Below are 27,770 nucleotides of genomic sequence, written 5' to 3' on the forward strand. Positions count from 1 at the left end.
TGTGCACTTCACTTATCAGAAATTAATGTTTGGCTTACTTGGCACATTGATCATTTGAAAACTTTAGTTAAAATGAGGAAGAGCGGCCCCTGAGCTGTGGGTCCAGACACTCTTGTGTCAGGTCAGTATTATTGTGGCGCTATAAATGAAGGGTGCAGGATTGTCTCCCATAGCAGGTGTTGCACTCAAAGCCAATTACAGACATGTGGGAAATGACAGGCAGACGGCGTGGGGAGGATCATAGAAAGGGAGGGAGGAGTACTTGGACCTTGGCTTCTGATCTGATGTATTGGAGCTCCACCTCTGCTGAGGGAGGAAAATCTCACTGGGGATTTACTGTTGGGAACCTTCAGACTGAACTCCGAGCCCTCGGGAGCTTTCTCCTTTGGGATTCGGTTTTAGTGGAATATTCCCTCAGAGACTGTGGACCTGAATACCTGCTGGAGGCCGTCCTGCTGAACGGGAACTATCCAGGAGTGGTACGAGAACAAAAAGGATGCTTGTGTGATTTGTGTGTGTGTGTGTGTAGCTGTAGTTAATCTTTGCTTTAAATGTCCTCATCAATTCCAGAGTGTTTCTTGAACTGTTACTGCACAGAGGGGTGTGAAACTTTAAAATGAAAGGTTTTTCAATAACCGACAGTGGTGTTTGACAGCATATTTATACATGTCCATTGTTCAGGACTTGTGAGAATAAGGTTCAGCATTCATCAGTTGGTCCCCAGTATAGTTGCTTCATGCCTGAATGACTGATGTGAAAAAGACTTCTAATTTGTTCTTCAGTTCATTTTGTTGGTGTCAGCTTTTTGACTTTGTGCAGTGGCATCAGTGCACAGGGCTAAACTAAGTATAGCTTCTCAGGGATTAAATGGCTTCCTAATGAGCTTTCACTAATGTCCAAGCTTCACCTGAGGTTGAGCTCACTGCAGGTTCTCAGCACAATGTCGAGAAGGCCGCGGCACTTTAACAGACCTGTCGCTATTTATACTGCTCCTATCAACTCCTATTAGCAATTTGGAATTACTGAAATTCCAATTACAAGAAAAGTGATAGATTTCTGCTGTAACTACTTTTTGTACACATAAATTGTGGTAGCTTTGATTGTTGTTCTATCATCAGTTTAGTCGATCTATACCCAATATTCTGAATATTATAATTCATCTGAGCCTTGAACTCAAAATCCGCTCTTGAAAACATGTCAGCAGCAGACCCAAATGTAGACGTCACAGTTGATGTAAGCTCAGTAATCATGAACCATTATTTAGAAAAGCAGCAAAGTTAATCATTCAAATAGTGGTTTAATATTTTTGTTTTTCTGAAGTTACATTTGGATATTGCAGATATTTTTACTTTGAGGCATGTAAAAAAACAACACATGTACATTAACAAACATTGATGGAACAATTATTCAGGGCCTTGAGTAAAAGCAGCTATTCTACAATGTAAAAATATTCCATTACAAGTTAAAGTTCTTCCTTCAAACTTGACGTATCGAAAACAATTGTATCTATAGACAATTGTCCCTTTCCGTGTTTTTACTAATAAAAAACATGTAAGCATCATTTTAGTGTTGTAGCAGATTAAGGGGGAGTTTTACACACTGTTGGATAATCTATTTGACTGTTGACCAAATCATATTCATCATGTTTAAATTCATAAAACCTTAATTTATGAGACAACCAGCAGCAGTTGTTAGATGAAAGGAAAACACTGCCCATTGAGATGTGGCAGAAAATGAACATTTAATATTTAAGTTCAATGAAAGTGTCTCAGATGTGTACGTGAGAGAGTACCGGAGTGAATGTACTCTGTTTCTTTCCAATACTGCGGACAAGGTGAGTGTTCGCCTGTAAGTGGTTTGATTTGAGGAGTTGAGAGGATTAAGATTTACTGCACACTTGCATTAACACTTGCATTTCTTTTTGTCTTCTGTCATCTAGTGAGTAATATGAGGAAGCCTTTGAATGGGCTAGATCCAGGGATCGGACTGCAACGCTTCCATTGTGTTTAGACCAGGGAGCAGCATGCAAAGAAATCGGTGAACCGCCGCGGCCTGCCAAACCCCCGCCCTCGTAGCTACCACCACCACCGACCCATCTTTGGGGCGTGACTCCAGACGCTTCCACTCTGCCTGACAATTTGCGCCAAACACCATGGATTTCACGCTACCCACGAGAAGTCGAGACAGGATGGCTTCCTCCAGCTCTGCTCTTCTGGGCCCTCACAGCAGCTGCACCCGGCAACACTACCAGAGCGTCAAGAGAAAGATGCGGCCTGGACGAATCCTGGGCTTCATCGTCAGCCTGGTGGCGGTCTGCACAGTCTGCTCATGGAGTGCCTTGTCACTGGCCACAGCGGTGGCCTCGGAGCTGGGATCGGGTGGCGAGGGCTCAGCAGAGGCCGCAGTGCCCCATAGAACTCTTCTGCAGTACCACAACCTCTCAGCCGCGCCAGTGGACACACCGGTGGCCATGCGATCATCTGAGATGGAGATGAACCATGGGGACTACCCAACGGACCTCTTCAGCATAGAAGAGAGACGTCAGGGCTATGTGGTGTTTCATATGTTTGGCATGTTGTACATGTTCATAGCCTTAGCCATCGTCTGCGATGAGTTTTTTGTCCCCGCGCTCACCGTCATCACAGAGAAGCTGGAGATCTCTGATGACGTGGCAGGAGCCACATTCATGGCGGCAGGTGGCTCAGCCCCAGAGCTCTTCACCTCAGTCATAGGAGTCTTCGTCTCCCACAGTAATGTGGGTATCGGTACCATCGTGGGCTCCGCTGTGTTCAACATCCTGTTTGTGATCGGGATGTGCGCCATCTTCTCCAAAGAGGTGTTGAACCTCACCTGGTGGCCTCTGTTCCGAGACGTCTCGTTCTATATCATTGGCTTGCTCATGCTCATCTATTTCTTTCTGGATAATCAAATCGTGTTGGGGGAGAGTATCAGCCTGCTGCTGTGCTACTCCTGCTATGTGACGTTCATGAAGTTCAATGCCAAAGTAGAACTTGTCATCAAGAGCCTGCTGGGCAGCAACCGGGTGGATGAGCTGGAGAATGCACCAAAGGTGAGTCTGATTCCATCCATCCATCCATCCACCCATCCAACCATCCATCCATCCATCCATCCATCCACCCATCCAACCATCCATCCATCCATCCATCCAACCATCCATTGATCCATCCATCCATCCAAATGTCTTCCGCTAAACCCTACTTTTGCCATCTTTCACCCAAACCTTGGGTGACAGCAGATGTTACTTACATTCATCCATCTATACATTTACCCCAATTCTCTCGTTCACCAACTGATGCCTACATTCACTGGTCGCATCCTCATCATAAACAACCATCCAGAGGTTCAATAACAGCTGAAAATATCTGACCAAGATCAAAATATAAAAGCTCCATTTCTTTTTCTTTCTTCATTTGAACATGTGCGACTCTTGACTCTGATGTGGATGAGACAGTAACTGTTTTATTTTTTAAGCCCTTTGGCTGAAGTCGGAGCATCTCTTTGATAATTGATATGTGGAAAAGCATTTGGTTTTCACAATGAATACGATCACAGAGAAAACTGGTCATGGTCGCTCATCCTGAGAATAGCTGTGCTCATGTTCTGGGAATCGGAGAGGGTGTTACATTGAGGCACAGAGGGTGTTAAAACAGAGGTTGCTGGACAGACAGAGCTCTGTCAGGCAGGATATAAAGATTTGTCTTAACCTGCCACCTGTGCCGCTCACAGAGTGCCAGACGCAGAGCCAGACTGGCGTCTCCATGCTGACTAAGTCTAGGAACAGACCTCATCTTCAGTCACTGCTTTTAGTTACTGAGTCTCGACCAGAGTCCGGCAAGGCTCTCAGAACAGGAGCTGGTAGTAAAATAGTCCAACTTCAACTGTATTAATATACAGAGAAATGTCGTTTTAGAATATAGTTGATGTGGTAATTTGTTTTTAAAGTTTTTACATCAACACAATGCCTGTGTTTATATATGGCCACACATATCATGCATATCTTTTAATTTTAATGAAAATTTCCCTAAGAGCTATGTCCGAGAGTTTACAGTTCAAACTACCCAAATCTAAATTCATAGGATTCCATTAAACCTTCAGTAAACTTAGTTATACATTAATTCATCCACTGTAGAATTTATTCATGATAGTGGGTTAGGGAAGCACATTTCAGCTGCATTGAATCTTTGATCTTGGCACAGTACTCTAGGTAGAACGTACATTCAAAATAACATTCAAAAAAACACTGCAAAATATCAGTCCTTTCCTTTTAACACTATTACAAATCCCATACTTGGATCAAGTCAATTCAAAGTTCATTGTTTGTTTTCCATGTTATAAGAACATTTGCTGTTGTGTTCCATTGTAGATTTGTTTCAGGATCCAAATTGTTGTCTTGCCACAATGAATTCTAATGTTACCTTAATAATCTTGAAACCTACATGCCGTTTATTGTCGAGAGAGCGGAGATGAATTCTATCCAGTGGATGCAAACTAAAAGCAAAGGAAGAAGCGAATGAATTGAAATTAGTTAGAAAACAGTCCATCAGCATGCTCCCTCCTTTAGCTCACCTCGTCTTTGTAATGACATTGGATCAAGTGGGCAGGGTTGAGTGTTTTGTGTCCTCTATTTCAGATCATTACACAAACATCACATGTGAGTCTGTGCCCAGGACAGAGACATACTATGTGACACCATTTTTGACTTTCAAGAATCCAAAAACAATCACAATTTGTCACTCTGGGAGGGTAAAACTGCTTTATTCTTTAGATGGGGTCTTGCACAGAGTGACTCACGCCGACAGGATGTCGACCTGACGACAACACACTAATGGGTCACTTCACAATCACTAGACCAATCACTTCATGTCCACCGGGAGAAGATGATGGGAAGGTGTAATTTAGAGATTAGCTTGATGCCGGATTTGGAAGCGCAGCTGATTCGATGCAAAAGACACATCTTTTTTTTTAAGGTTTGTCTCTCTGTCTGTTGTATGTTCTATCTGTGTGTGCAGTTGGAGACAGATCTGTTGCTCTCTGATGTTGTAATCTCATACAGCGCTCAGGTGACAAATATTAACTGTAGGCTGATCTTAGAGCAGTTTGCCCATAGTTTAGTATAGACAAGCATCACCAGATATCACCATATACAGTAACGTGATGCTTGCGTTTTCCCTGTAATAGTAATTACAGATTATGGACATTTATATCATTATAGGGCTATAAAACGTAGAGTATAGTGAAGGCCAGTAGAATGATGATTTAGGCAAAGGATGAGCTCATGGTCACCAGCCTCCAGTATGATCATCTGCATTAAAGCTCCTCCCTTTATCTGATTAGGTAATTGTAAACAAGAGGGGGGGGGGGCATGCCTCGATTTTATGTAGAGATTTAGATTTACAGTATGAGTTACTTTGCTTCTGCATCACCATCACTTAAAATGAATCAATATTAAATATTAGATTAAATCTATTGAATTGTTTTGCCTCTGTCTCGCCTCCCTTTTTCCATTGTTTACTAATTTCAGATTGGTAACAGCTAGTTTAGTTGGTCCCAGTTTCATCCTCTATCTGCAGGTAGATTAATTTGAAGATGATTTCATTCTGTTTACTTTATTCAGATCAACTTTACATCTGAACTGTGTGGTGTCTCTTCACTTTGAGCCAAGTTACATACATTTATTCGGTCATCAACCTCTATAAGTGTCAGAGCTGTTGCAGAAGCTCTGTTTGACACTTGTGCCCTTCTGGGAATCAGCTGTTCTTCGCGCCGCCTCCCCTCAGCACAAGAACAGCTTTTCCCTTTTGGTCGTCCAGCACTTGATGTCCACCCGCTTTGCCCTCATGTGTCGGTATAGCTGCTAAATAATCCCCAGGGTTAATGCTCTCCAATCCCATTAGAGTCGCTAATAATAGTCAGATGCTCCTTGGGGGAGCAGGAATCAGCAGATCACCGAGCGGAATAGTTGATTGCTCCTTTGTCAGCCGCTGTCATGCTCATAACATGGTGTGGTTTTTATTTTTGTGCATCATTTAGGAGGTTTCAGGAGGTTTCGTGTATTATATATGAAGCATACAGTGAATATTTCGAAGGAGGGAGAGAAAGAGAGAGAGAAAATCGTCTGGTTTGTTTGCTGATGGCACTAAAGATGCCAATCCACTCTGATCCCCTTATCAAGTGCTTACCTGCAGTGACGACAGCAAGCACACAGCCCAGCACACTGTCACTCTGCTTCTCTGCTATATTGTATATTCTATGTATATTCTTGTTGCAATCATAAATGTCTCCCCTGCATGAATCACAAAGCCAGCAGAGTTGGCTAAACAGAAGAAGTCTTGGCATTGTCGTTGACATGATATTCATGAGTTCTTTTTGAAGCAGTCTTTCAACATATTGCAGCTGAAGTGACAAAAGCATATTTCATTCAGAATTGTACACTTGATTCTGTTCTGGGGTCAGCACAGAGGTTAACTTGTTGATTCACACTTGCTGTTTGCTTTACTGTGATCTTTATCACAAATCTGCTGACCTCAAAGTCTGTAACTCGAGGAAATGTGAGTCATGATAAACAGGTGTTTGGGCGGAGATGAGATGCCAGATGAGTGTGGCAGCATTTGTTTGACAGCCCGTGACCTGGGAAAGTTGCTCCAGGACTTCACACGCAGACTTGAAAATAGCCGGTCTAAAAGTGATGATCTCTGCCGATTAATCCTGACTTAAGTCCCACAGCACGGACGGTCAGGTGGACACTGGGGAGAGGGAGAGAGAGAGAGAGAGAGAGAGAGAGAGAGAGAGAGAGAGAGAGAGAGAGAGAACAAAGGAGGAAGGAAAAGAAATGTGGATGTGTTTGAATTCACCTCAGGACTTCAGTGTCTGTAGCTTTTCGTCTGGACCGAGGGGCCAGACTTCTGGGAGTTAACACAAATTCTAGATTTCTAGATTTTGAAATAAAAACCATGTCCCACATGTACAAGAGAATATTTTTGACTATTCTATCTATCTATCTATCTATCTATCTATCTATCCATCTATCTATCTATCTATCTATCTATCTATCCATCTATCTATCTATCCATCTATCTATCTATCTATCTATCTATCTATCTATCTATCTATTTATCTATCTATCTTTTTTAAATTGACATTTTTAACAAGTGAATTTAGATCAATGTCAGATGTTTTGTACGAGTCCACGTCACTGTGGATTATCTCATTCGGTAACAGCTCTCATTACGTTTCTGCTGCTCCAGCAGTGACAGATTAGTTTTACGTACTTTTGAATCTGTTGTTGCAACCTGCCGGAATGACGGACAAAAACAAAATGGTGTTGGAGGATGTTTATGGGTGCTGAGACAGAGTTTTTGGAGATCAGTGAAACCCGAGCATAGGCCACAGCTCCACTCACAGATGTATTGGAGTGGAAATGAGCGTGGCATACGAAAAAAGAAGTAAATTGAGTATGATTTCCGTGTGCCAAATATATCCCACTTGATTCTGTACGTATAGTGAGAAGAAGGCTGATGACATGAAAATGCCCTCAATGCCAAATGCTTACTAAATGCGAGTCGGAGTCGCAGCAGATTCCCCCCAGACAACATGAGCTAATGCCAAGCTGCCCTCTTTTATAACAGCAGGGGCCGTGCTGCTGCTCAGCAATCACATGGGCGACACAAACAAGTGTCCACTGCTTCTTTTTCCTTCTTATCAACATATTTCTGTTCGTTTTATTCAATTAAAATGTTAGATATTGCATAAAAAAAACAGAACCAGAGAAAATCAGCTCTCAGTGCAGATTGTTTCAGCTCAGTTTGATGAGTCTATAGAGTGATCAACTTGCAGCAAGAAGAACCCGTGCTATAGGAGTGTTATCCCTATGAATACAAAGAGAGAACACTGGCTTTAGCTGTGCCATAACAGCAGCAGGTGTCTCGTCAGAATCAAGCTAAAGGGATTATCTCCTCCAACTCAATCAAGAAAAATGTGTCAGCGACGAAACCGTGGCTGGATACTCGCTCTCCTATGATATGGTGTAGGAGGGGTACATTACATTACAGTAACACAACACGGCATCTACTCACAAAACTCTGCTGCCCCATCTATTGTCTCGAATATTTCCACATCCCTGATTCCCACACCGAAACCTCCCCACTGCTGACATCACCACCCCCGTGTTTTTCACCCACCCACACCACAGTCTCTGTCTGACTCGGCCAGTGGCCAGTGTGTGTGTGTGTGTGTGTGTGTGTGTGTGTGTGTGTGTGTGTTTGTGTTTGTGTTTGTGTATCTCACAAAAAGAGAATATTGGATCTGTCTTGGATCAGTTGTTAAAGTTGTTTCCTACACTTTTTATTGTCACATTGTTGGTTGAACAAGGCTCATGTCCTCTTTCGTACCTGTCCTCACCTCTTTGTGCCGTCAACATACTGATCAGGTCGAAAAACCATATACGTGAAAGAAAAAAAAGACATTGTTACACGTTATATTCAACTCTACCTTCTGTGCTCCTCCTGGTTTGCAGTTTCTGTTGCTAATATTTATCCGGACAGTCTCACATCCTTTTCATTTTACCTTATTTCCCCCCACTTTAAATCACTCAGATGCTTAAACGTTTGGTTTTATTGTGTGGTAGTGAGCTAATCTACTAAAATATGAATCATTGCTTTGTGGCTGTATGTCGTGAGTCCCTCTTGAGCTGCATTGACTGATTATTTCACTTATTTCTCATCCTTATGTCGTAGTACTGCAACTGAAATCAAACAGCAACATACAATCTGCAAAGCTAGTATTGAAAAGATTTGCACTTTGTGCAGTCCTAATGCCGGGGATTGATTATAGCACATATTCTTCTGTTACTTTGTCCACCGACTGTCTTTAAATACCTTAATTTGTTTTTGTTTTTACAGTAATTGATTTTTTTCTTCTGTGTTTTTCCCTGAAGGTAAATGCACCCGGAGATGACGAGAACAAGCTGATGGTAAGTTTGTTTTGAGTGTGTTAACTTATCATCCAGTGTGTAGCACACATTTTATAGAAAAGTAGTTGTACTGCATGAACCAGTTTACAGAGCGATTTAAGTTCCTGACTGGGTAGAGGTTAGAATTCAAACAACCTCTGTCAATTCTTTTCTCCTTCCCTTTTTGCGGACTTTCATGAAAGGTAATAATACTAGGATGTGGAATGGGTATGAATCTACATTTTCATATTCGCTTTCAAAAAACCCTTTTGATATTTTCCCAGGCAAAGCCCAGGCTGCAGAGAGAGGGCAGCTGTGCTTCTCTGCACAACTCGCTGATGAGAAACAGCATCTTCCAACTCATGATACACACGCTCGACCCCCTGAGTGATGAAGGTATGGGTAAGGAAAAAAAAGCAAAACACACACACACATAACATACAAACACACTTAAATGAAACACGATCACTAATGCAAGATGTCTGGCAAAATAAGCACAAAAATGTATTATATTTAAGATGTGATAAATGTAAAGTTCTTATATCGTTTTGATAGTGGATTTTGGAAGATTTTTGTAACGTTGAATTACTACAGAACGAGGTGAGTATAATCCTTCATCAAACCATGTTCCACTGCTCTGTCTCAATATCTGCTGTCCCCATCGCACAGACCAGACATTCGGTAATCAATACGTCTTCTCCCTCTGTTTCAGGGCGTTTCAAAGAGAAGGCATCGATCCTTCACAAAATGGCCAAGCAGAAGTGTAAAGAAGACTCTGCCAATGCCAACGGTGTAGGTGGGTAACAGTAATGATATACGGAACCCCCATTGTCTCACTAAATAATCGACTGACAAATCAAGTGACAAATCAATTATCAAATCTTTATTAACTGTGGTTTAATGGCACACAAATCAGTCAACAGCGTGTGCATCACATTTGAATCGATGAACAATGGGAAGTTTTTAGAATAACAAGATCATTAATTAATACAACTGTGAAATAAATCTCAAGTTACACTTTTGTATGTATTTGTAGATTTGCCCCTTGTTATTTAAAAACTATTATTTTCCAGATGTTGTCGAAGCTGAGTGAAGTTATCACTTACCTCCCTAGGTCATGATTGCATAAATACACATCTGTGATATTTTTAATAAGACGTTTTTTTTACAATCAAAAGTGAGCACAATTGCAAAAGGATCAGTCTTTTGGGAGTCAGAGTTATTTTATTTCTTATTATTTGCTCACAGAAATTCGTCTTCCCATCTGTATCCAGCATTCTGTCATTGGACATTTGTCAATTTGTTTATCTGCTGACTGACTGATCTGGCAGCAGACGTGTCATTTGATCAGTTTTCACGAGGCATGAAGGAGCTTCGATATGATGTTGCACTTTTGAGGACGAGCTGGGAAAATGAACAAGCATTTTTGTGTTTCTCAACATAGGACCCCTGTCCCAGGCACAACCTTCAAGGAATTGTAATGAGTTTCATCTTTTCTCTCAATGTCGTTAGAGAACCATTTTTAATTTACAATTTAATACTGTTCTCATGAGAGTCACTGAAACGCTTCCATCTTTTTCTTTCCTCTAGCTGATAAAAACATCCCCAACAGTTCAAACGTTGCAGTGGAAGTCACGCCTCCCATGAATGGTGTTATAGGAGGAGACGAGGTATGGCTCCAAGTTTATGTTCCAGGTCCTTTTGAACTATTTATTCTTATATGGCCCAATCGAATATAAAAGCACCACAAATATATACACCCTAAGTTCATTGTACAATAAAAAAATACAGAATCGGTTGCTTCAACTCAGTAATAGGTTTACCAACACTAAAAATGTATAAGAGTTGATATGCACAGTATCATTTATGAACTCTTCCTCAGGGTGGTGAAGAAGAGGAGGATGAAGACCAGCCTCTGAGCCTGGCCTGGCCCGACACCGCCAGGAAAAGGCTCATCTACCTTATCATCCTGCCGATTGTCTTTCCACTGTGGCTCACACTGCCCGATGTCAGGAGAGAGGTGACAACACACACACACACACACACACAAATACTCCATTATATGTGAACAATATTTAGCATCCCATAAGCAATAAATCCGGAATATCATGTTTTTGGCGAGGCAGCTGTTCATTTAATGAGTGTTTATTTATTTCCAGAGCTCAGCAAGGTTCTTCCCCGTCACTTTCCTTGGCGCCATTAGTTGGATTGCTTTCTTCTCCTACTTGATGGTGTGGTGGGCTCACCAGGTACAAAGCACACATACACACACACACACACACACACACACACACACGCACGCACACACACACACACACACATGCAACACATATCCAAAGATGCCTGTGACAGTTGAACTTGAAAATGTATTTGCCTTTTAAAAAGATAAGATATTTCTTTATTTGTCCCACAATTTTTGGGGACAAATTATGTCATATTTTGCTTCTTACACCAACCCAGCTGTCTTTACTGTTCTGTTTAGTTTGATTTCCTTCTGTTTCTGAAGCATCTTTGTATCAAAGTGCAGAAGTCGAGGTGTTAAACGTGTTACGACAGCTAATCCCGACTAATCTGCCTTGATCCACAGCCAGGTCAACCTGTAGTGCTCTATTTTAACAGTGCAGGCCTGAAGCAGGGGCTTGTGTGTGCACAAGGTCACTGAGGAAGCGCCTTTTTTTTTTGGTCATTTCCAGTCCACATAATGATAAATGCAGTAAAACAATACCAATACAAAATAACTACACAAAGGCTAATAAACCTGTTTCTATCAGCAATTTGTGATGACAATATAATTTCCCCACAAGCTGTGCAGCTTTGATTATGCCTGGCATTATCATAATAACACCATAGCACTCATCACGGGTGTTGGTCACAAGTAGATTCATCACACCATATACCATACATCTCTCCATCCCAAGTTATTCCTCAACATATAAAGCCCATTTTTTAAAAGAATTCCTGAGCAAAACTTTTCAAAGCCAAACTCTGCAGTTGCAACGAGAAGCAATGTATGAAGAATGTGCTCCTCCCCTCAGGTTGGAGAAACATTCTGGATCACAGAGGAGATCATGGGTCTGACCATATTAGCAGCGGGCACCTCGATCCCGGACCTGATCACCAGTGTAATAGTAGCGAGAAAAGGCCTCGGCGACATGGCCGTGTCCAGCTCTGTGGGCTCCAACATCTTTGATATCACTGTGGGGTGAGGCCAGCAAAGGAATACATCGACTTTAACTGCTGTGTATTAGGGACAGTTCAACATCCATTCATAAATGATAACCCTTCTCCACTTGTGCTTCATCCTCCCTCCAGTCTGCCGCTCCCCTGGCTCATCTACAACATCATCAACGACTTCAAGCCAGTAGAGGTGAGCAGCAACGGCTTGTTCTGCGCGATCGTCCTCCTCTTCCTCATGCTCCTCTTCGTCATCATGTCCATTGCCGCTTGCAAGTGGAGGATGAGCAAGTTTCTGGGCTTTCTCATGTTCCTGCTCTACTTCGTGTTCCTCATCGTCAGTGTCATGCTGGAGGACAAAGTCATTACCTGTCCTGTCTCCATCTGAGAGAGAGCAACTGATTCTCAGAACGCTGAAATGAAATATGAATGTGCTCATGTGCACCATAATTTACTATGGGATCGACACAACCTCCTATCTGTCTCACATATACACACAGTAGAAGACTGCATACTCAGACACACCCACACGCACACGCACACGCACACACACACACACACACACACACACACACTCGCACACACATCCACAGACACAGGAGTGTCAAGCTGTTCCTGCACACACACAAATGAAGCAGCAAACACATAAATGTACAGGGGTTGTTTCAGGTGTCTTTCACGACTGGTGCATCACTGCCTTCCTGAAGTGGCAGAAGACAAGCCAGTCCTTGGTTTATGGACTGATGCCGCCCAATAGGCGAGACTCCCCTCACCTTGAACCATGTGACTACATCCAGCAACTGACGGATAAGTGATTGGGACACCACTCAGGATGGAAATTTTAATCTAAGAGCATCAGATATTTTCTTCTTTTTTCTTTCTTTGAAACCGTGTGGCAGTGTAAGACGTACCTCCACTACTCATGCTAGCAGCCTTGTTAATTAGCCTTGCATCTAAAGTGAATTTGGGGGGTTACAAGAGACTCTTTTTTGTGAAAGCTGCTTAACAGACCTATATTTTGTCATCGTGTCCCTCCCACCACATGTACGGCACAAGAGAAATATCCAGTGTCACTGCTTTGTGTATGTTTTCAAATACAGTGAATTGCATTTCAGGTCATATTTGGTGGTTATTTTTACTTTATTTCCAATGCATGAATATGCATAATAGAACACATTAAGTTCTAGTTACAATAGAGTGAACAGAAATTACGTGGACCAAAACTAAACTGGCCAGGGTTTTTTATCATGCTCAGTATTTCTGCTTTATCCCAACAATCTTGTTTGAGTTTTCATATAATAAGCATGCAAATGTAATTTTTTCCTCTTCCCCTCTTTTTGCTGTCTGCCTTTACATGCACCGCTTTAGAGTGAGAGATTACTTGATTATCCCGACTAAAACTGGACAATTTTGGTGCATGGAAATGCCCCTATAGTGGGGGGGGGGGGGGGAGATGTCAGCGCCACATTTGCATCCGCTAGGTGACGGGGTGCAGTCGGGACAACAAGGGGTGGACTAAGGATTAGTGTTCTGTGCTGTATTATACTTTTTCTGTTTAAATGTATATATTTATGAAAAGGAGTGTTCAGTATCAACAGGTATCACCGGGTTACTATGATGTTTGGATGTAACACTCCTCATGCCATGTACTGTATAACACACGCTCACATATATATGAAAACGATAGCAATATTTTTGGTCTGGCATGTTTTTCCACTGCCGTTGGCCTTTTTGATTTGACAAAGTAAAAAAGGCCATGTGGGGCCATCATTGTGATGTTCTCACACTACATTCCTGTGTTCAGTTTATGATGTACAGTGGGAAATCTTAGACTTAATTGTTTCACCCAACATCAAGTAGGCCAATATATCCATTCCAAAAATAAAAGCACTGTTGAGGAGATTATGACACTTACTGTTACTGCATTTTAATATTTTCTTAAGCAGTGTTCGCATTTAGGTTGTTTTCTTTTGGGGGGAACATTGATCATTGATGAGAAAAGTCAAACTGCCTGTAAAAAAGGTGGAAGAAAGACATATTAGTGACCCAACAACAAATTTGAACCACCTGTTTCAAGTCGAACTGCCTGACTGCCCACATACACACTACAACAGTCCTAAAACATTTATTTAACCATCTGGAACTATCTCAAACAGCATGAATAATCTGATAACTTTCAGAGCTCCTAACATACTTTGTCCTTGCATCCGTAGATGTGATCCTCTAGTGAATAACTAGAAATGTATTTTTCATTTTCCTTACGTCAATGCGTTCTTTGCCAACTACATAAATTGGAGTCAAATTAAGGTGACAATTTAATATCCCAGCAATATTGAACGTGCTCCATATCAGTCCCGAAGAATTGCCCAATAAATTATGTGTATACTGTCCGAGCAACATCACTCTTTGTTTGATTTCTTTTGGTAATACTGGTTTCTATTTTCATGTTTTAATAAACTGCAACATATTTTGTCCAAATTAATATATTTATATACGTTTGTCCATAAGATTGACCCCACCTATTCCCAATTTCACAATATTAAACATGTGTGTTTTGTGTATAAACGATTTGTAAACTGTAATGCAAAACCGTACATAAGCTCCTGTATGTAATGATAGTCAGCACATAGTTTACAAAGCTCAACACAATTTCACAATCTCAGAATCCAGCATCTTATTTAGTTTGTTTATGCAGTAACATTTCTAAATCTTTCTTGGTTCGATGCATCTTCTGAATGTGAGAAATGTGAGTATGAGAGAATGCATTTAGAAATATCTATAAGTAGACCAGTTTAGAATACCTTGACAAATGGTCAAATGCTTTTGTATTTCCCATATATGTTATGCAAGCATGGAATCACTACTATGTACTACTTGAATCATGTATTATACTGTAAAAAAAACCCATTTATCATTCCACTGTGTATAAAGTGTTATACGATCAAATAAATCCAAAGTCAAATTTTTATATCTGGTGTTTTGAGTTGATGGTCAGAAACAGGCCACATGTAAATGAATGATGTGATCAAATTCATTGAATTACAGAATGTTTGCAAATCACAGCCAAGGGTTGATTGAAAGATTGCGAGTCACACATTTGCTGTATGGCTGCGGATCTTGGGCCACTAAGGCATTATTGTTATGTAACTATTGCCATGATCAACATGATGCAACAAGGGACTCACTGGACGCTCGAGGACAACTAATGACACGCTCACCTTTCCTTCTTTCCTTCCGCGTTTCTGTTCACTGCCAACTTAATATATTCGCCTTCTACACCGTGAGTGTCTGCCAGCCAACAAGCCAAAGAGACGATTGCTGCCTTCAAATGAGGTCATGTTGGTGGGAGATGAACATTTCAGTTTTAGTTGTTGCAGACAATGTATTCATTTTTGGTGATGTGGAAGTCAGATCATGTCTAAGTAGTCAGTTGAGAGTCAGTTGAAAACAAACTGAACAGTAATATGATATGGAGAACATGAGGGGGCACAACTACAAACCTGGAGGTATGATGAACTTGACTCCAGCTCTAAAAAATGATGTCACTAGAACTCAGAGTCACACCCTTAGTGTCCAACCACTTATAGTCATTCAGAGACATTGAGTAAAAACAACACACAAGAGTAGGCTATAACTTTTCAGGAATGCAAGCAAAACACTAGAGCTATGGCTTGATCACCTTATCACTTATAATAAAATTCCTTTCGATCTTTGTGGTTGGAGTGGACTAGTGCAGCGACCAAAAACTATGATGAACTTTACAAGTGGCAGACGCAGCAGACTTATTATGTTGTAAACCACAACACAAATGTAGCGCCACAGTGGTGGTAATGCGCCTAGGGGGCGGTAATGAGCCTAGGGGGCGCTAAGGGGCGGTAATGAGCCTAGGGGGCGGTAATGAGCCTAGGGGGCGGTAAGGGGCGGTAATGAGCCTAGGGGGCGGTAATGAGCCTAGGGGGCGGTAATGCGCCTAAAATTTAAAAATAAAACAGAAGAAAGAGAAGCAACCGGAAACAATGTCGCTGCCACTTTGTTTTGGAGCCACACTTGTAACAACGATGGGACTCGGTTGTCTGTAGTCATTTCATCCATTACCATGCGGTGATCGCTGTCTGAGGACACAACATGGATCCCTCGGAGTCAGAGGTCGTGGACGCGGCTGGTCTGGACCCGGAGCGGAGTCCTAAACCCGAGCTCTCTGCAGCTATGCGCGCTAAAATCGAGAGGAACCGGCAGCGAGCGTTGATGCTGCGGCAAGCCCGGTTAGCGAGCCGCCCTTCGTCCGCCGCGGAGGGGGCGACCTCGGCCAAAGTCTCCAGGACCATCGACTCCGGCGCCGGCTTCTTCATCGAGGAGGAGGAGGACGGAGAGGAAGAGCAAAGGGCCAGGAAGGTGGTGCACCAGCCAGGTGTGTGTGTGTGTGTGTGTGTGTGTGTGTGTGTGCGCGCGCACACAATATTTGCATGTGTACTGACTGAAACATTACTGTGTGTGTTTGTGTTTGTGTGTGAGAGTGTGTGAGAGAGAGAGAGAGATAGAGAGAGAGAGAGAGAGAGAGAGAGAGAGAGAGAGAGAGAGAGAGAGAGAGAGAGAGAGAGAGAGAGTGTGTGTGTGTGTGTGTGTGTCTGTGTGTGTGTGTACACAATATTTTTATGTGTGCTGACTGAAAACTTACTGTGTGTGTTTTTGTGTGTGTGTGTACAATATTTTTACGTGTGCTGACTGAAACCTTATTGTGTGTGTGTGTGTGTGTGTGTGTGTGTATACACACAATATTTTCATGTGTGCTGACTGAAACATTACTGTTTCACACTGTGTGTGTGTGTGTGTGTGTGTGTGTGTGTGTGTGTGTATGTGTATTTTGTTGTTTCCAGCTCCAGTGATCGAGCTGGACTACCTGGTGTGCGATGACTGTCAAAAACCCTTTATGGACTCATACCTCAGCAACAGCTTTGACCTGTCTGTGTGTGACACGTGCAGGTACACACACACACACACACACACACACACTCACTTTAAAGGAGGATTGCAACTGTCTTGAATCAGTATTTTTTGGTATAATACAAGACTGAATGTACACAGTCACTTAGAGTGTTAACATCCTTCTCTCTTCAGAGACAACGAGGAGAAGCACAAGCTCATCTCCAGAACTGAAGCCAAGCAGCACTACCTGCTGAAGGACTGTGACCTGGACAAGCGAGAGCCTCCACTCAGGTTTACGCTGAAGAAAAACCCTCACAACCCACGCTGGGGAGATATGAAGCTCTACCTCAAACTACAGGTGCCTAAATCTCTCTGTCTGTCTGTCTGACTGTTTTTTTCCTCTTCCCCTCTTTTTTTTTAGACTGTTTGACTAAATAGTCAAAAATCGATTCTCTCATTGTTCTCTGAGGTTTTCTTGTCCCAACTGTGCCTTAATGTGTCTGTATGTATTTATACACGTTTGTGTACACACCAGGTGGAGAAAAGATGTATGGAGGTGTGGGGTTCGGAGGAGGCTCTGGAGGAGGCCAGGGAGACGAGGGAAGAGAACAAAGAGACGCAGAAACAAAAACGCTTCAACAAGAAGGTCAAAGGTCGGTTTCCTGTTCGAGACAGAACTCCCAAATGATAACTTGGTTACACTGTTTGTTGTTTGAATATTAACGTGTGTGTGTGTGTGTGTCAGAGCTGCGGAGGGCAGTCAGGAGCAGCATGTGGACAAAAGACACCAGCGTTCACCAACATCAGTACGGACCGGAGGAGGTGGTGGATCCAGAGGAGGACCTCTACAAGAAAACCTGCACCACCTGCGGACATGAACTCACCTACGAGAAGATGTAGAAGGCACGCACACACACACACACACACACACACACACACACACACTGAGAATATATTTGGTGCTTCTGTGGGGAACCATGCCTCTCACAAACCATTTCTACCTCCAGTATTATTCTTGGTTATTTATTTTCCTTGCTCATTAATAAAATGTGCCATCTTGCCTCTCATCATGCAATACAGACATTCTGCCATCATCCATCATTGGATAAAGATGTAGTGATTCATAGTAGAGCCCGACCGATATATCGATTGGCCGCTAATATCGGCCGATATTAGCCTTACAGACATATCGGTATCGGACGATATTTTAAGAGCCCGTCCGATATTATCGGCCAACTGATTTGAGCCTTTAAATGTGCATTTATGTTTTCCATTTTATGTAAAATAGATGTTTGTTATAAGTTCTATGTATTTGGATGTATTTGTATTCTCCATTCATAGTTGTTCATGATAAAATTTATGGTTAAACTAAAATATCAAGCCTCAATTACATGTCTTTGTCATAAAGGTTTGATAACATCTTAAAAATTAAATTAAATTATATGGTACTCCCAAATATCGATATCGGCATCGGCTCCCAGAAATCCATATCGGTCTGGCTCTAGTTCATAGACATTTGTCTGGTCTGAAGTTGCTGGGAAATGGTTATGTGATATTACACTATTTCAGACGGTTTTCTGTTTATATCTTTGTTTTTACATAATGTAAAAGTTATCACCTGAAAGCTAATTCGAGTTAAAATCTAAAATTTATGAAATGCAAAAAAACAACAGGTTAGTGTTTATTGGTATGTTTGTACCAATGTTTTTGAAAAAGGGGAAACCATGAAGTTTTGCCTTAGAACCACTAGTTAAAGTTAGAAATGTGCTGTTTTGACCTGTGGTCAGCCAGACAACGCGTTGGTGCTCCGTTTTTTATAGTAACGTATTGATGTAAAAATGTATTCCTAATCCTGGTGAGGTTTGCATTTGAATTCTTATCTTCAAACAGATTTTGTTGAATAAATCAATTCAGGGATTTGCTCTTGAATTTCTCGGTTTTATATTTGTGGAGTCGACCTCTTGTGAGTTCAGGCGTTTTTAGAGAATTTCCATTTTCAAGTACCCTGTTTATGTTTTTATTTTCAAACTCTTTCAGTCAAAGCTAAGAAGGGGCTTTTTTTCTTTTGGTTGATTGTTTCTGCAATTAAAAACCATATATATATATATATATATATATATATATATATATGTATATGTATGTATATGTATATATACATATATATCATATTTATGTATATCATATGTATATATGTATGTATATGTATATATACATATATATATCATATTTGCTTCTTCCTGTAAAATTCACAACTTGTTTTAAAAAACAGCAAAAGAGAAAATAAGCCAAAATGATGACTTTTGCAGAATTTCTGTATTTCTTTTACCACAATATTTTTCACCGTGAAATTAAATATAACAGTTTGAGCTTGATTATCTTTATCATCAAAATGAATCACTGTGGCTCATGGTCACAGTAATCACACTGACGCATCAAAACTATAGTGTTAAAATGGAAGACCTTGTACTTTTTAAAGGTCCACAGCCTGACAGTTGAGGCTGCTGTAAACCCCCGCCGTCTCAAGCTTGTAGAAAACATCACAGTGTAAATCGTTCTCTCCCGACGTGTCCACAGAGACAATATTGAACATCTCATACGGAGGAATCAGTACTTCATCCTCGTCAGAGTCAAACTCTGAATATGATTTGAGGTAGGCGCCGAAACACGTGACTATCTGAAAGCAGGTCCTTCGTCCAAACTGACGCAGATCTTTGTTGAGGGAGCTGGAGGAAAAGGAGCCAAAGCGGATGGTTTGTCCAGCTTCCCCGCTGAAGAGCAGCTTGCTCCTGCGGTAGGTAGTGTAGCAGCTCCTTTGGTTGAGTTTCAGGAGCCGGATGGAGTCTGACAGCAAGAAGTGGAGAGCGTGGAATTCAAATGAGGTCTTGTAGGAAGCCTTCCCCCTGCGGACTGCTCGATTCAAGTCGTCGTAGGACCCGGCTGTGTAGGCACACAGAGCCCTGAAGTGATTCCAGGACAGAGGGTCGTAGATGTCCTTGGTCTTCATGGCTTTAAGGGCACAAAGCTTTGTGTACGTGGTGTGCAGACCTTCCCCGGTGCGCCTTGGTAGGTAGCGAAGTTTCACCTGGATGAGCATCTTCTGGGAGCAACCGTAATACATGTCATCAACAGAGTCCTGGGACAAGCTCAGGGGGATTCTGAAGAGGCTGGACAGGCCCGAAGAGACCTGCACTGAGGCGCTTGAGGAATTCAGTGGGGAATTTTGGACAGCATGGATGGAGATATTGTGAACCTTTACAGGACCTTCAGGGGCCAAAGATGGGTCCTTTGTGGCCTCGGATGATGTCTTAACAAGCAACTGTAGGAGAAAAAACATTAAGTACTTTAGGTGCAGTCTAATTGTCTAATGCATTCAGCAAGAACAAAGCTGGCACATATGCTCAAGTGTTTTTTTTTATGTAAGAATTCGTAACTTAAATCTGCACAGTAAATGTTAATCGTGCAGCTGTTTTATGTATTTCAACCAGGATGGAGGGAGTCATCAGTCGAGTCACTTCAATTATATTTACCAGTCGTCAAAATACACAAGTTTTTATGAGCCGGGGAAGCATCAGTGAATAGTGTGTATCTTACAATCTTTGCATCCAGGAGCTTTATCTTTATACAGATGCAGCAGAGGACAATGAACAACACGTCATCCTTCAACATTACTGGTAACGCCTGGAAAGAAAAGAACAAGTCAGTCTTCCTCAAGTCAACAGTAATATACAGCTTATTTTTGTATTTTTCCACAAACATGTTTAAAACAATTTAACATTTCAGCTTAGAAATAAGATCGTAAGAACTGACCATTGCATATGATCTTACCAGATAATGGTGCAGCAGCAGGTGTTGTGATGGTCAAAGCCAGTGAGGTGTTTGGTCTGATCCCAGTTGTCTTCTCTTATATCAGAGCTGATGTGGGTGTGTATGAGAGAGGGGTAGCATCAGGGCGTCGAACCTTCCACCCTGTCAATCACAACCTCCACTCATGTAGTAACCTAGGGTTTCTGGGTTTCCCCAGAATTTTTTGCTTTTATTTTTGGCAACCAGCAATGTATTTTTTTCACTTGATTTCATCAGCTCCAAAAGATGAAAGTTGCAAGGTTGAAGGGTCAGTACCCCAAAATTTCAAAAAAATATCTGGGGAAATATAAGGTCTATTTCAGGATCGATCAGTGCAGGATGAGTCAGCTTTCAGTTGCCCAAGCTGAGATCTGCTGAAAAGTATGGTAACTGCTGACAGTGTGTAATGGTGACGATAACTGTAAAAAGTTTCATTAACAGATGAAGTTGTGGCAGAAATCAGATGATGGATAAAAAACAAACAACCATATGGCTTGAAACAAGTGAGAAAATGTCTCTCATTCTACCTCCTTTCCACAGGTCAGGCAACAGTTCCCAGGTTTATCACAATTTATTCAAACTAAAAGAATGACTTTCACTCGTGTTGCTCCTTTAGATCCTTTTGGCATTTTATATTAGTTAAGTTTCAAATGTTGTGCACAGTACAAACATTCTAGGATTAGCAAAAACCAAAGCCAACCACAAACAGGAATTAAGGCCTAACTTCAATGCCCAACATGAAGAAAACGGAAGATTTTGTCACACTTGAGTCACCACTCTGGTGAAATACATGTCAATTCCATTGTTTTGGGAAGTCCCTTTAACTTCTTGTTCAGCTGTCCCATAATTTATCTTACGTCATAGCAGAAGAAATCCAAATAATTTGTTCGTTTTACCGTCATCACGTCATGGCGGTAGACATCCAGCTTTTTTCAACTACACAGCTAAGTCTAATGTCAACCAGTTCAACAGTAGACTGTTCACTGGTGCTGGAAATCTTGTTTCGCTCTTGGCTAATCCATAAGTCACTTTAGAATCCTCTCACTTGCCAGTTTATAGGTTGAACCAAGCTAAAACTAATGCAATGTTTTATTGGTGTAGATTCAACTGTCATTTTAGGGTGTACTTCAACTGCTGTTTAACTGTTATTGCATTATACGGACTTGTTTCCATAATTTTGTCCAATCCATTTACAGCTAAAATGCAGATCAGCTCCACATTCTACATCCTCTATAACAGTAAGTGGAATCAGCACCTAAGACAGTTTTTAAAAAAAGCTTTACAATTATAATGAAGGCAGTTTAAAAAATATATATATTGTATTAGCCTATATTTCAGCCAGGCGTTACCAATAAACTGACAACTATGACAATACCATGTCTAATTCTATGCCACACCATCCTGTTTGAAGGCAAAGCAGGCAGCTGAAACCGAGTACTACCTGCCCAGTGACGAGGAGAGTTTCTAAACACCAAATATATTGTCCATTTGTAAATAGTTGAGTTATTAACTCAGTTAAAACTATTTAAAATGTGTATGCCGCTCTGTATATTGTGGAATTCTGACTCATGGCCAAAAAGTGTAGGATAAAGAGATTTCATACGGCTTTATTTTCTCACAATGGAGTGTCCAACCGCCAATTGCAGCACTACAGTGAGTGAGGAAGTAGCTCTGAATCACAGGGACAATACAGCATTGCCGTGGAATTGCCAGAGTCCATGTTTTTGTTCTACTTAAGAATTACATTTTTCATAAACCAAATTCATGTTTGATACACTTTCAATGTGGATTGCAATTTCTATAAAATATTGCATTGTTTGTCTTTAACAGCCCCAAAAAGTCAACATTGGCCACAGACCTTCATGGTTTAGACATTTATAGCTAAACTAGAGACAAGACGAATGGCTACAGCTGTTGGACAGAGTCCAAGTGAAGTGAAATCCAGATATTTTATAATCCGAAAATCAGATCCCCAAATAGTTCAACTTAATATGAACTGATTTAGAATATAATACCGGTCTCTCTGAATATGGCACTTTGTCTTGTACCCAATACTGCTGATTTGTCCAGTTTGAGACTCAAGATACAGACTTTAATGCAATATATTTTATTTTGAACATAAATTAAAACACATACAATAGCATATCACATTAAAATTCAAAGGTTTTCTGAACATCAGAGCACTGAAATACAAACGCATCATCAGTAGTGTCAACCTTGATGCCCCCAATCTCATCCTGTAAGAACCAGAAAGTCACATTTCAAAAATTGTAAATACAAACATTACTTTAAGCATTACTGAGATTAACCCATTTTCAGATACCACAATAAACCAGATATTTTAAAGGTAAAACTAAAGTCAGCTCATGCTTCAAGTTACCAAATGTAAGATGTCTAGTGTTAAAAATACAATATGCCGACTTACGTCACCAAAGTACTTTTCTATGAGGTTGTGTGCAGCCTGGTACACCATCTCATTGTCATGGTTCTGCAGCAACTCTATGCGGTCCAGCCCTCCCAGCTCTTCAACCAACAGGCTGAGTTTTTCCATCTCACCGAGCTTCTCTGCCGCCTGTAAAGTCAGACGGAAGTCATTCGATTGTCCTTGGGAGCAAATTGTTGCAAGTTTTAGACAGATAACCATACCTCCTTACCATGAACATGTTATTGATGGCATCCAGTATGACCAGAATTACTTTAGCGTCTTTGACCTGCAACAGGTTGATTATTGCCTCCAGGGCGCCACTCTGCACAAGATTGACCACCTGCTCCACAGTGCCCCCGCTGGTGAAGTTTGTCACTGCCCACACTGCCTCCCTTTGAGTTTTGAAGTCTCCCTGTGAAAAAATTGATAAAAGCCGTTGTTCTGCAAACTTAACATTCGTTACGGTGTGGTGAAAACCAGAAATCTCCAAATGTTGAGGATTCTCAATTACAGTAAATTTAAGGATTACAAATTGAATCTCAAAACTGAAACTGGTTATTCTTGGCTTTTGAAAAGTTGATGTGAGATACATGTGTTGCAATTTGTGAAGTTACCACGTAGAATAGAAAGAATCAGACTTAAAGACTCCACAAGGTCATCAGGTTCCAGCCCTCAAGTGACAAGTTGTCGATTCCATGTTTGTCTCCAGGCAGTCATTCATCTACTGTCACTCAAATCTCTACCAACATTAAATCCATTTCAGATATTTTAAGTAAGTTGTTCGATAGTCATTTTGAAAGTTGCTGAAGGGAATTAAATTTCTGAAGTGCCGCATGTTGTCAAACAAGTATTTTTTAATTTCTCACAGAAAGGTACAATGGCTTTTTAATATTTCTACTATAAAAGCCATCGAGTACACGTGGCAATTTCAGTTTCAAAATGTAGGTCAATGTACAGTTAAAGTATTTTGAGTTGTCGTAGTAGGATAAGCATTCGTTACTACTAATAGTGAACATGTCAATGAACAGCCTGTACAACACCTGGAGCATGTCAAACAACGTGACATGTCAAATAACATTTATACTAGTCAGTTCAAACAACAACAACAAGCATTGTTTATGAGCTACTCACATTTCTGAGCTGCTCTACCAGAGGAGGGAGAAGTCCGCAGGTGATGAGCTGTTGGATTTGCTTACAGGGCCCTGCAGCGATGTTGGACAATGCCCACGCTGCCTCTTTCTGCACACTGGCCTTTGAGTGCCTCATCAGTTGAGGAAGGATGGTCAGAACTCCAGCATCTATTGCCGTCTGGGTATGCACGTCGGAGCCGCTCACTATGTTGCCGATGGAGCGAAGAGCCGGGGTCTGGACGTAATGCAAACAGGTCAGTGACAAGGATAACCTCATTTAGTAGTTTTTACGGGACAGTGAGAATAATTGGGAAGTTTGAATGAGTCAAAAACACTACCATGACACTGAGCTCCTCGTGGCTCATGAGCCCCACCAGCCGGGAGACAATGCCAGTTTTTACTACGACATCAATGCGGTCATTGTCGCCATCTGAGAGGTAGGAGATTGCCCAGCATGCGTCAGACAAGATGTCCTTATCACTGAGATGGAGTAACTGGATCAGAGAGGGAAGCACCTGAATGACAATTGGGGCAAATTAGACGTCTTATTGGTATTGTGGGGACCTTCCTGGAGTGAGAAAGTGTCTGGACCAAGCTGGGGTCACTCACTTACCTGCAGGACTGCAGACAGGGGTGGAAATGGGTTCTTGTTTCGGCAGAGGTTGGACAACGTCCACGTTAGGTTACGTAGGTAGCCAACCTGGAGTGATAAATAGTCAGCAACGGGACTACACAGCGGAAAGATTACACATGTGCCACGTAGAGACCTTTCACTTGTTAAGGTGTAAGGAAGTACTGCATGTGGAAAGGTTTCACTCTTTAGTGGCCTCAGAGGGAGCCAAGTGAAATATGATGAAATGGACTAAAGTGGGGTCACAAGTCAGCACCAGCTGGGGCTGAGGAGCTTGAGATTATAAAATCTGGGATCTGGAGACAAAGTGATTTTAGAGTCCACATTAGCGCTACACTATTCACAACTTGGATAACACCTGCATCCGTCTGGACATTTGTAAGTGTCCAGACAAAATGGAGCCATGTTGTGTTGGCCACCTGGGAATGCTTGAGATTGAGTAAACTTGTCCATGTAGATTCCTGCACATCAGTGAAGGCCTGGACCTGGTCTTGTAAAATTGAGACTTACTGGTGTGTCCGGGGAAATGCGGGCCAGCAGCGCTGGAACGACATTGCATTCAATCAGGATGTCTCGATAAGCTGCACCGTCGCCTGTCAGTTACATATGGAAACATTACGTTTTAGCACAGACTTCGTCACTTCATAGCTTGATTATATGGGGTAAGCAAAATAACCGATTTTTGTAGTAGATCTCAGTTTTAATGAAATGTCTTATCTGGATACAATGGAAACATAAAACATTTAGTTAACTTGGCATTTTACCTGCAATGTTTCCAAGAGCCCACACAGCCTGTTCACTGATGTGCAACAGCGGTGAGGCCAGCAGAGAGATGAAGGCTGGTACAGCACCATGTTCCACCACCTGAGAACAGAAATTCACCTCAATTTATTCTGAAAGAATAAACTTCATAAGCCAATCGAGCACCGTGACGACCAAACGTTACTGTGAAACAGAACGGTTCCATCACACAAAAGTCTCCGTAGAGTCGACACCTGTTGTGTATGCCAAGATGTTCCAGAGGCGATGTTTGTCAGAGCCCAAGCCGCTTCAAACTGCAGAGTCGGCTCGTCGTCCATAGACAGGAAGGACACAAAGTGGGTCAGCAGACCAGCGTCTATGATCTCCTTCAGAGGAGGGTTACGCTCTTGAGAAAGCAGCTTCCTGTGAAATGGGTTCAGTGAATTTACTTTAAAACTGTACATGTCACTCTAGCCCCCCCCCGCTCTGCTTTGCTTTGCTTTCAACAGATGGAATATTGGAGATATTTTCAACTGGTTCTTGGGTTACAGTCAGTGGAGCATCGAAGCAACATTGAAATTTCATTAGGTTCAAATGGAAACATTTTTATTAGATAAAGAACAGACTTGAAAAAGCTCACCTGGCTACCTGACAGCCTCGGGTTTGGGATTCCCTGCAGTCGCAAGTCACGTCCTTAACTATTTCCTCAAAGGATACAAGTGAGACCTACAACACAGGTAACCAATCAGGAGGCGACCCTAGTTTGCATTGAGTTGTTAAAGGGTTTGTTGTTGAGTTGTTAAAGGCTTTCCCACCCTGTCGTTGGAGATGTAGTCGGGAGAAAGAGCCTCCTCGTCCGGGAGAGACGACAGCGTGAGGTTGCGTCTCTTCAGGAAGCTCTCATTCTTGTGAGCTTTGCGCAGTTCCACGCACTCCGAGATCCGTTTCTCGCGAAGTTTCTGCAAGTACACGAGGCGCAATGTGGCAGTATAGTAACCACTCATGATCTTTAAAAAACGAAATAAACACCCAACTTACTGCCGGATCCTTCCCCTTGTTTTTGAATTTCGTGATGCGCTCGTCGGTGACGTTCTTGGTAGGCATGGTGGACTTTTACGCACGGTGCACGCGTCCGAACAGCTTGACTCGCACCGACGAAAAGTTGGTGAAACTTTCTCCCACGCATGCTTTAAGTAGCGGAGTCGCCTCGGGTGAATCCAATGACCCCTGATTGATGTCACAGTCCCATTGGTTCCTTCACACGCACGTGTGCAAATCTCAATCAGGTAACCCGGAACCTCCGCAGGTTCCACAACGGCCGGTTCCATTTGTCGAAGGCCCGGGGTTCATGAGCAAGGTTTCCTGTCTGTGAACAAAATGATCTAGATTCTAACAACCCCAGACCCCTTTAAAATCACGTTTCATGTATTTTTCATTTTACTTACATTTGCACTATGAAATTCCATAGTGTAAATAATTATGGATACGGACTGCTTTCTCTTTAATTGCTTGCCTTAGACAGTAGATGGCAGCATAACATAACTGACACCTACAATTGTGCGTGTGTGTGTGTGTGTGTGCGCGCATGTGTGTTTGTAACTGTGTGTAACTGTGTTTGGAGGTAGTTGTGATGAAATCAGATGTAATCCTAAATTGCAGGGATCTTGTAAATTCACAGTGTATCTCATAATTGCCCGAAAGGGGAATTACTATTCTTCTAAGTGCAGTCCAGGTTGATTTATTTTTTTTAGATGTAAATCGTGGCAGCTGGATGATGTCAAAAAAGAGGAAAAGATGATAAAAAGTCAGATCTCACACGTGTAATAGAAGAAAGATTGTGAGAGAAAAAGCTAGGCAGAAAAAAAGTGTGACGACAGTGATGGAGTCTCTTCTTCCTCTGTAACAACCAGGAAGGGATGAACAATGGCAACTGAA

The 27,770-nt window shown here is 41.8% G+C and overlaps 4 protein-coding genes across 5 annotated transcripts; 2 read left to right on the forward strand and 2 right to left on the reverse strand.

Annotated features, from left to right (window-relative positions):
• Window positions 1–303: 303 nt before the first annotated feature.
• On the forward strand, window positions 304–15,108 carry LOC118313163 (sodium/potassium/calcium exchanger 2). 2 transcript variants are annotated; one of them, XM_035638480.2, is made up of 11 exons: window positions 304–479; window positions 1,940–3,070; window positions 8,954–8,989; window positions 9,253–9,370; window positions 9,681–9,764; window positions 10,413–10,445; window positions 10,559–10,638; window positions 10,851–10,988; window positions 11,128–11,217; window positions 12,004–12,170; window positions 12,281–15,108. In XM_035638480.2, the coding sequence occupies exons 2-11, from the start codon at window positions 2,153–2,155 to the stop codon at window positions 12,528–12,530; spliced, it is 1,914 nt and encodes a 637-aa protein (XP_035494373.1). In that variant the 5' UTR covers window positions 304–479; window positions 1,940–2,152; the 3' UTR covers window positions 12,531–15,108. The 2 variants fall into 2 exon arrangements, with proteins under 2 accessions (XP_035494373.1, XP_035494374.1); XM_035638481.2 differs by having other exon boundaries at window positions 9,253–9,364.
• Window positions 15,109–16,129: 1,021 nt separating this feature from the next.
• xpa (xeroderma pigmentosum, complementation group A) lies at window positions 16,130–19,005 on the forward strand. The gene is made up of 5 exons (XM_035636539.2): window positions 16,130–16,550; window positions 17,017–17,122; window positions 17,258–17,423; window positions 17,601–17,718; window positions 17,811–19,005. The coding sequence occupies exons 1-5, from the start codon at window positions 16,268–16,270 to the stop codon at window positions 17,963–17,965; spliced, it is 828 nt and encodes a 275-aa protein (XP_035492432.1). The 5' UTR covers window positions 16,130–16,267; the 3' UTR covers window positions 17,966–19,005.
• Window positions 19,006–19,359: 354 nt separating this feature from the next.
• LOC118312162 (NAD(P)(+)--arginine ADP-ribosyltransferase 2) lies at window positions 19,360–21,301 on the reverse strand. Its single transcript, XM_035636538.2, has 3 exons — window positions 20,891–21,301; window positions 20,657–20,743; window positions 19,360–20,381 (listed from the first exon to the last, which is right to left on the reverse strand). The coding sequence occupies exons 2-3, from the start codon at window positions 20,729–20,731 to the stop codon at window positions 19,536–19,538; spliced, it is 921 nt and encodes a 306-aa protein (XP_035492431.2). The 5' UTR covers window positions 20,732–20,743; window positions 20,891–21,301; the 3' UTR covers window positions 19,360–19,535.
• Window positions 21,302–22,999: 1,698 nt separating this feature from the next.
• On the reverse strand, window positions 23,000–27,075 carry kpna7 (karyopherin alpha 7 (importin alpha 8)). Its single transcript, XM_035636535.2, has 12 exons — window positions 26,874–27,075; window positions 26,651–26,794; window positions 26,476–26,561; window positions 26,090–26,258; window positions 25,859–25,958; window positions 25,605–25,687; window positions 25,077–25,163; window positions 24,802–24,978; window positions 24,465–24,698; window positions 23,563–23,745; window positions 23,334–23,480; window positions 23,000–23,145 (listed from the first exon to the last, which is right to left on the reverse strand). The coding sequence occupies exons 1-12, from the start codon at window positions 26,937–26,939 to the stop codon at window positions 23,059–23,061; spliced, it is 1,563 nt and encodes a 520-aa protein (XP_035492428.1). The 5' UTR covers window positions 26,940–27,075; the 3' UTR covers window positions 23,000–23,058.
• Window positions 27,076–27,770: the final 695 nt, after the last annotated feature.

This window comes from Scophthalmus maximus, chromosome 8, assembly GCF_022379125.1.
Source record: "Scophthalmus maximus strain ysfricsl-2021 chromosome 8, ASM2237912v1, whole genome shotgun sequence".
NCBI classification, from domain to species: domain Eukaryota; kingdom Metazoa; phylum Chordata; class Actinopteri; order Pleuronectiformes; family Scophthalmidae; genus Scophthalmus; species Scophthalmus maximus.

Excerpts from the sequence above, each read along its gene's own strand:
- LOC118313163 (XM_035638480.2), top strand. The coding sequence starts at position 2,153 with ATGGATTTCACGCTACCCACGAGAAGTCGAGACAGGATGGCTTCCTCC. Across the intron at positions 9,371-9,680 it reads CCTGAGTGATGAAGGTATGG|GGCGTTTCAAAGAGAAGGCA; the intron begins GTAAGGAAAAAA and ends CCTCTGTTTCAG. Across the intron at positions 10,989-11,127 it reads TGCCCGATGTCAGGAGAGAG|AGCTCAGCAAGGTTCTTCCC; the intron begins GTGACAACACAC and ends ATTTATTTCCAG.
- xpa (XM_035636539.2), top strand. The coding sequence starts at position 16,268 with ATGGATCCCTCGGAGTCAGAGGTCGTGGACGCGGCTGGTCTGGACCCG. Across the intron at positions 16,551-17,016 it reads GAAGGTGGTGCACCAGCCAG|CTCCAGTGATCGAGCTGGAC; the intron begins GTGTGTGTGTGT and ends TGTTGTTTCCAG. Across the intron at positions 17,424-17,600 it reads AGCTCTACCTCAAACTACAG|GTGGAGAAAAGATGTATGGA; the intron begins GTGCCTAAATCT and ends TGTACACACCAG.
- LOC118312162 (XM_035636538.2), bottom strand. The coding sequence starts at position 20,731 with ATGTTGAAGGATGACGTGTTGTTCATTGTCCTCTGCTGCATCTGTATA. Across the intron at positions 20,382-20,656 it reads AGCTCCTGGATGCAAAGATT|TTGCTTGTTAAGACATCATC; the intron begins GTAAGATACACA and ends TTTCTCCTACAG.
- kpna7 (XM_035636535.2), bottom strand. The coding sequence starts at position 26,939 with ATGCCTACCAAGAACGTCACCGACGAGCGCATCACGAAATTCAAAAAC. Across the intron at positions 26,795-26,873 it reads ACAAGGGGAAGGATCCGGCA|AAACTTCGCGAGAAACGGAT; the intron begins GTAAGTTGGGTG and ends GTGTACTTGCAG. Across the intron at positions 23,746-24,464 it reads TGGTAGAGCAGCTCAGAAAT|GGAGACTTCAAAACTCAAAG; the intron begins GTGAGTAGCTCA and ends ATTTTTTCACAG.